Genomic DNA, 7,392 nt, shown 5'->3' with positions numbered 1-7,392 from the left:
AGGCTCACGGGAGTCAGACCCAGAAATCCCCTTCTCTCTGCGGCCGCCCCCTTTGCCCTCGAGATTCCCCAGGGACCCTTCGTGCTCCCGAGTGAGTCATTCTGGGAAGTGACATTGGCCTGGGGAACCCAGAACGCTCGGTTCCCAATTCTCGCTGCCGTTGTCCCCGGGAGCAGCTGTGACCCGGCCATGGCCGATTGTGGCCACCGCTCTCTGGCTGGGGCCGTGACCGTAACCGGGAGGCGGCTGCTGCGGTCTGTCCTCTCCGGCACCACGGCAGTGTGAGCAGTGTGGCGGCAGTGCCATTAGTGACTGGGGCACCGAGGTGACCGGAGCACCGAGGGGCGCTGGGGAGCCACCCCAGCCAGCGCAACGCCAAGGGAAGCGCAGGGAACGCCTCCGGAGCAGGCAGGGAACCTGGAAATTCCTTGGGGGTTGCTGGGAACCGCTATGGGGAACTGAAACGAAGGTACAGCCACGGCACAGCACTGTTGCCCCTTCCCCTTTCAGGACTGACGCGTTTGCGGGGACACTCCGCCCCTCTTGGCGGCTCCGGGGGCTCTCCAGGGCTGCAGCCAGAGGGGCTCTCCCTGACCACAGCCGTGGGGGCCCTCCAGGGCGACAGCTCAGGGGCTTTTAAAGCCTAAATAAGAAAAAACCCCAAAAAACCTCTCTGAGCTTCTGTTGGAAAGAAGTGAAACCTGGGGCTCCTGCGGCGGGGGGGCTGCACAGGCGCTCCCTTCCCCTTCCCGCGGACCCCGGCCGACCTCTGCTCCTGTCCCTGCTCCTGCCTGCGGCCGTGACTCCGGCCGGGGGTTCCCGGGCGGGCAGCGGGGGCCCGAGGGGGCCGGCGGGGAGCTGTCCCCAGCCGGGGCCGGCGGGGAAGCCCCGGACAAGGCGGCCCAACGCCCCTTCCTGGGCGGGAACGGACCGAGGCATTCTTAGCAGGGCGGCGGCGGCGGCGGCCGGGGCGCAGCGCCATGAACCGGCTGGGGCTTTGGGGACTGCTCTGCGCGGCGCTGCTGGGCGTGAGTGGGGCCGGGACTGGGGCAAGGAGCGGGACACGGGCGGAGGCGGAGGGGATCCCTCCATCTCCGTGTCCCGCCGGGCTTTCTGGGAAGGGGCACGCTCCGGCCGGTCCGGCCCGTCCCCTCGGGGAGCCCCGGGGCTGAGCGCGGGCGGCGTGAGCGGGACCCGGCGGCGCTGCCGCCTCGGGTCCGTCGGTCCGCTCTCCAGGGACACAGCCAGAGCGGAGGAGCTGTCGGGACTGCCTGGTATCCTCTCCAGCTCTTCTACCCACGCGCTTTCGCTTTCCCCTGATGGCGCGGGCCCGGCAGCGCAGCCCCTCCCTGCGCTGGCCCGGGGGTCCCCACGTGCAGGGACGGGCAGCGGCGAGCCCCGGGACCCTCGGCCGGGACCCCCAGTCGGGTGGGGCGCTGGAACCGGCTGCCGGCGCTGCTTTCACTTCTCGGTTGCCTCTGGGCGGCTGGGACGGCCCCGCAGCCTCCTCCTGTCCCCGCACCGGGGCTGCTCGAGGTGCGCACGGGGGTGGGCTGCGCCCGGCCGTGCTAAGTGCTCGTCCATGGCACCCTCCGTCCCTCTGTCCCTCGCTCTCTGCCGGAGCCCCCGTCCCGCTCCCCAGGATGGCCAGGCAGATCCGCCGGGAGCTGCCGGGCTACTGGGGATGGGCAGCGAGGGGCTGGCTCTGTGAGAGGAACGGTGCTCTGGGTGCTCTCTTGCACCTTGTTTTGCCCCAGAGCTCATTCCCTGCCTCCTTTTTACCCTTCCCTGTGCAGGTAGTCCCCTGCTAGGGGGAGCAAGGGCAGGCTCTGGCAGTTTTCATGGGTGATGCGCTTGTCTGGGGCTTTCCTGTCCCTCAGGGACGGCGTGTCAGCCCTGGGACGGGGCCGGCAGCGCTCTGGGCACGAAAGCTTGGTGATCGCTGCTCCCTCTGTGAGGGACTGCAGTACTGTTGGCGGAGACACGGGGTGATGTGCAATCACCTTCTGGTAGGAAATGTGGAGCAACTCTGCCAGAATCACTGCCACCCCACTTCAAAGACAGCACAGATGGCATCAGGCAGCGTGGGTGGCTGCTGTGGTCTGTGGTTAGTGGAGGTGTGGGAAGAGCAGTGTGAGGAAGCCCTCACCTCGGGGTGCAGGTCAGCACATGTGTCTGTGGAAACCCGGTGATCCCAGGAGCATTGGATATGAATTCACAGGTCTTGTTTCTTCCAGTGCTGGGAGCCTGCTGATGCCTTGACATGCTTTGATAAGCAGTATATATACAAGGGCAGATGCTGCAACCGGTGTCGGCCAGGTATGGAAACCCTTTCCTGGGGACCTCACAACTGGGCAGTGCCAGGACCTACTCTGGGCACAGTGGGGAAAGCTTTGCTTGGTGTGATGGAGCCCCTCCACCTCACTGCCAGCAATGCTGACAGCTTCACTTCCCTGTGTCATCTCAGTGATAGAGCAGCTGGGACCTTGTGGGTGGTCTTGGAGACCCCTTGGATCTTACCAAATGTGCCACAGCTCTCTTGGCACTGTGGTCTTGCAGCTTACAGGACCCCATGGCAAAGGCAGCTTTGTGGGGGGAGAGTGCTGGCACTGGCACTAGCAAATTGTGATGGTGTTTGCCAGCTCCTGCTGTCACTATCAGGTCATCTCTCAGTCCCTGGAGTGCTGGAGTGGCCCCACAGCCCTCCCTCCCCACCTGGCCCCTGCAGTGTTTGTGGTGATCAGAGCTGACTCCCTCAGCCCTGGCTTCCATGCAGAAGAGTGCAGCAATCCTGGCATCCACAGCTGCCAGCCTTCCTCTGTCCTGCTGGCAGAGGTGCTGTCTGGAGAGAAGGAAAGCCCCCTTGTCCCTTCCTCACCAGCCTCTATTGCAGGGGAAAAACTGATGTCTGAGTGCAGTGAAACAGAAGACTCTGTCTGTGTCCCCTGTGACAGCGGGCACTATCAGCCAAGCTGGACCAAGGAGAAGCACTGTGCTCCTCATGACATCTGTGAAAGCAGTAAGTGCTCCCTGTGACCACTGACCCCAACCTGGGGGCACTGGCTGCCCTGCTTGGTGTCTCACCTCGTCCATGTTCCCTCTGCCCAGATGCTGGCCTGATTGAGAAGATAAAAGGAAATGCAACACACAACACGGTGTGCCAGTGCCAGGCTGGCACGCACTGCTCTGACATCAGCTGCCAGACCTGTGTGGAGAACCAGCCTTGCCAGCTTGGCTCTGGCTTCGTGGCAGGTAAATCTGACAAGCTGTTCCCACTCAACAGGACTGATGCCCTGTCAGTACTGACATCAGGGAATGGGGGCTCCCCCAGCCTGGTGCCCCCTGGCAGGGCTTTGGGAGAGCTGTGCTGTTGCCACAGGGAGTGCTGCACATCCGGACTCTGCAGCCCCTTGCCCCCCAGGCCCTGTCCCCCCACAGCCCCATCTTGCTGACCTTGCTGCCCTCTCTGCTCCTCTCCAGCCAAGGCCATGGAGCGGATGTCATCCCCCTGTGAGCCCTGTGCAGAAGGCACCTTCTCCAACGTCTCGTCGAAAACCGAGCCGTGCCACCCCTGGACAAGGTATTGTCTGAGTACACACCATGTACTTCCTCCAGCCCCAGTGAGCACATCCTCTGCTGCCAGTTTCCTTGGTGGCCTTGGGGACTGGGGAGCCGGCCTGGCCTCTGAGGGACACAGCATCTGGCTGTTGTAGGGCCAGGAGAGAGGAACAGGGTTAGGAGCACAGTGTGGTCCAGGAGAACATTGGCTGAGGTCGAGGCAAACATTCAGGCACTTGTGTCTGTCCCTTGCTCTGTGCACAGATTGCTTGTCCCTTCAGAGGTGTCCATGCTGTCATCCATGCTGGAAGTAAAGGGTCAGGATCTATGGGGATGCCCCATGCCCTGTTCAGGTTCTCCCTCCCAGTGCTCTCTGTGGCTGTAGTCATCAGCCAAAGCACAAGCCCTCTCCATGGGGAGTTTGGCTTTGAGGATGCCATGAACTGGCAGGTCATCCCTGTCTTTAGAAAGCTGCTTGAGGGTTAATTGCAGTTCCTGGTAGAAACATGAGCCTTATTTCCAAGCTGAATTAGTCTTGCTTCAGCTGCCAGCCATTGGATTTCACTTTGCTTTTATCTGTGCCCAGAAATTACTTCCCCACAGAGCCACTTGTAGCCTATCTTAGCTTTTCTGTCATGGCTACAGTGCTGAAGCCCTGGGGGCTCCCCTAACTGAGCAGGTCTGCTCCATCCTGTGCCTTGTCCCTAAACTTGTTGCCATCCTCAGCAGTTTCAGCAACTCCAGGCCAAGCCCCAGGGTTGGTACCCTGCTGTGTAGCTGCTGTCCCACTCATACCGTGTCGGTGGGGGTCCCCCTGCTCGCCCTACTGGAGCTTGGCAGGCTCAGAGCAGGATGTGTTTTGGGACAGCTCGGGTGCCTGCCCAGCCCCAACTGTTCCCTGAGCTCGGGTTACTGCTGTGGTGACATGGTCTTGTTCTTCCCTGCAGTTGTGAGGAAAAGGGGCTGATGGTGAAGGTGAAAGGGACAAACTCCTCGGATGTGATCTGCGGTGAGTGCCTGGTGCCCAGGGCCATCCAGTGCAAGGCAGAGAGCACCCAGGGCTCCTGCAGCACTCAGCAGAGCTGGCCTCATGCATGGTGGTTTTGGGGGAGGAAGGTCTGAGTGCGTGGCCAGTGCGATGCCTTCCTGCCTCTGTCTCCCTGAGGGATCCCTGTGGGGCTGGGGTGTGACTCTGTGTCACACTGGGTGTCCTGTGGTGCCTCACTGACCCTGTGTCCTCCTGCAGAGTCGAGCAGGCGCTCTTCCCTGTCAGTGCTGATCCCCATCACAGCTGCAGTTGTCACATGCCTCGTGGGTGTCTGCATCTACTGCCTGGTGCACACAGGTGAGGGGCTAAACCCTGTGAACTGCTGCCTTGGCCGAGGGAGGGAGAGCCTTGGCCAGAGGGGCCATAAAGGGCTGAGGGGTTGAGCCAGGGAGGACAGTGGCAGCTCTGCTGAGAGTGGGGAAGCTCCTCTGGGAACATCACCAGGACAGGGTTTGCTGAGTCCTGCTCTGTCTTTGGGAGCAGGTGTGTTGGCACTGCTGCAGCCTGAGCTGGGCCAGCTCTTGGGAGACAGCACTGGTGTCCCATGAGGCCACTCTGGCTCCTGCTGTGACCCCCAGCCTGCCCAGCCTGGCAGTGGCAGCAGGCACAACGTGAGCTGCAGGACCTGTGGTGCAGCAGCACCAGCCCTGGCTCTGACTCTGGGCACGAGCACTTCCCCCTGAACATTGCCTTCTCTGTCCCTCTTTCCATCCAGATTCCAAGCGACGAGGACCAAAGGAGGTGAGTCTACCCAGAGCCCCCTCCAGCAGTGGGTTGGGATCCCTCCTGGGCACAGCTGGGGATGTGCCAGCAGCAGAGCAGGGGCTGTGGCTTTGCAATGTAGGAGGGGTGGGGGCTGATCTAGGCTGCCTGGCTGGGGTAGGACAAGGGCTGGGGCAACCTGAGGGTGCTTCTGGCAAGTGCTGAGCATTTGGGAGGGACCCATACTCTGGGCTGCATGGGAGTGTAGCAGGAAGGACGTGGGTGCAGAGTGGGGGAATGTAGCTGCCTGCCCCTGACCCCTGCCCCTGTGCAGATAGAGGCTGGGGAGCCCGGAGAGAACTCAGATACCCAGCAGCCCACGGAGCAGGATGAGAATGTCTTGCCTGTGCAGGAGACCCTACTCAGGGGCCAGCCTGTGGCCCAGGAGGATGGCAAGGAGAGCCGCATCTCGGAGCAGGAGATGCTGTGAAGGCGCAGGGCACTGCCCCCGACAGGAGCACAGACTGGACAGCACCATCTCCTCTGTCCCCTCTCCAGCTGGGGAGGAAATCTGGCATCTGGCCTGGCTGCAAATGATGGGATGCTGCAATGGACCATGGCACAACCACCCCACGGGAATACCACTACAGCTCCTGGTCTGGTCACCTGCACAGGGCTGCCCTGGTGGAGCAAGGCTTGGCTGTCCCCGTGGGGACATGGAACAGAGCCCCATCCTGCTTCCTGCCCAGGTGATGCAATGAAGCCCAGCGTGCCTGCTCACCTGCTGAGCCCTTGCAGAGCCCAGTGCAGCCCCTGGCACTGCTGGCAGGAAGACCCCAGCACAGAGCCCCATCTCCCTGAGTGTTGGAGAAGCCAGGGCTGGGAAAGGGCGCTGTGAGATCACCACGGCAGAGCTCAGTCCCCTGTCTGGGGTGCTGTGGAAGCGCTGCCCGTGCTGGAGCAGTGCCCGGTGGGCGCTGCCATCCAGACAGGGCACCCCGGCCTCTGCGTGTTGCCCAGCGCTGCCGGGCTCCGTCAGACCAAGAAAGGCCGGACCGGCGGGCCCACGGCTCTGCCCCGGGCCGGGGATCGCGGCGGCGGGGCCGGAGCGCAGACAGCGGCGTGCGGCGGCCGGGAGATGGTGCTGCGGGACCGGCGCGGGCTGCGCGGGGCGGCACCGGCACCGCCCGTCCCGCGTACGCCCCGGGCGGGCACGGGGGGCTCTGGCCTCGGGGGGCTCTGGCCGCGGGGGGCTCTGGGCTCGGGGGGCTCTGGCCTCGGGGGGCTCCGGCCGCGGGGGGCTCTGGCCGCGGGGGGCTCTGGCCGCGGGGTTGCCCAGCGCGGGGCCCCGCCCGCGGCTCCTCCGCACACCCGCCCGTCCGTGCGGGAGCGGCCGCGCTCCGTCACCTCCACCCAGTGCTGGCGACACAGCGTGATTAAAGGTGATTTTCTGCCCCTGTGCGTGAGCAGCCCCGAGCCCTTGCCGCCCACTGATGTTCCGGGAAGGATGCTTTCGGAATGGGCGGGTGCTCCCAAGGCAGAGGCTCCCAAGGCAGAGGAGGGAGGGAAGAGCTGCCACCAGCTGTGCTGACCCCCACTGTCCCCCCCGGGCCCTCCCCAGCACACCTGGCTGGCCCCACTCCCCTGTGGCTGCCCTCCCTGACCCCCACAGCAGGAGCTGTCCCAGCACAGCCATGCCCAGCCCGTGTCCCACGGCAGAGGAGACAGGGGATGTGGGCAGGGCTGCCTGCAGCAGGCAGCTCCGTGCCCCTCTCCTCACTGCTCTGGCAGTAAAATGCACAGGTGAGGTCCATCGCACTGCAGGGCAGCACTGTGGGGTGCTGTGGTGTAGCAGTGGAGTCACCCCAGGCTCCAAAGCACTGGTGTGGGGCTGCAGCAGCACTGAGCCCACTGCAGGCTTTAGGTGCTGGAAGCAGCCTCAGCCTGTGACCCACCACGATCTGAACACAGGCAGCACAGCACGAGAAAGGCCATAAATCCCTGAGCAGGAGCAGCTGGAGCATGGAGCAACTTTGCCAGTACAGGCAGTGGCACATTATTTAAGGCTCCTCTTAAAACCTAAT

General features: G+C 63.6%; 1 protein-coding gene across 3 annotated transcripts; it reads left to right on the top strand.

Moving 5' to 3' along the window:
• Window positions 1-957: 957 nt before the first annotated feature.
• Window positions 958-6,416, top strand: CD40 (CD40 molecule). Of its 3 annotated transcripts, none has more exons than XM_066561622.1 (9): window positions 958-1,028; window positions 2,238-2,319; window positions 2,894-3,019; window positions 3,109-3,252; window positions 3,481-3,580; window positions 4,506-4,567; window positions 4,805-4,903; window positions 5,322-5,347; window positions 5,721-6,416. In XM_066561622.1, exons 1-9 carry the CDS (start codon window positions 981-983, stop codon window positions 5,796-5,798), a joined length of 765 nt encoding a protein of 254 aa, XP_066417719.1. In that variant the 5' UTR covers window positions 958-980; the 3' UTR covers window positions 5,799-6,416. The 3 variants fall into 3 exon arrangements, with proteins under 3 accessions (XP_066417719.1, XP_066417718.1, XP_066417717.1); XM_066561621.1 differs by having other exon boundaries at window positions 5,643-6,416; XM_066561620.1 differs by lacking the exons at window positions 958-1,028; window positions 2,238-2,319 and having other exon boundaries at window positions 2,629-3,019; window positions 5,643-6,416.
• Window positions 6,417-7,392: the final 976 nt, after the last annotated feature.

The sequence above is a fragment of the Molothrus aeneus genome, chromosome 17 (assembly GCF_037042795.1).
Source record: "Molothrus aeneus isolate 106 chromosome 17, BPBGC_Maene_1.0, whole genome shotgun sequence".
NCBI lineage: Eukaryota > Metazoa > Chordata > Aves > Passeriformes > Icteridae > Molothrus > Molothrus aeneus.
This window is presented reverse-complemented; position numbering and strand designations above follow the sequence as displayed.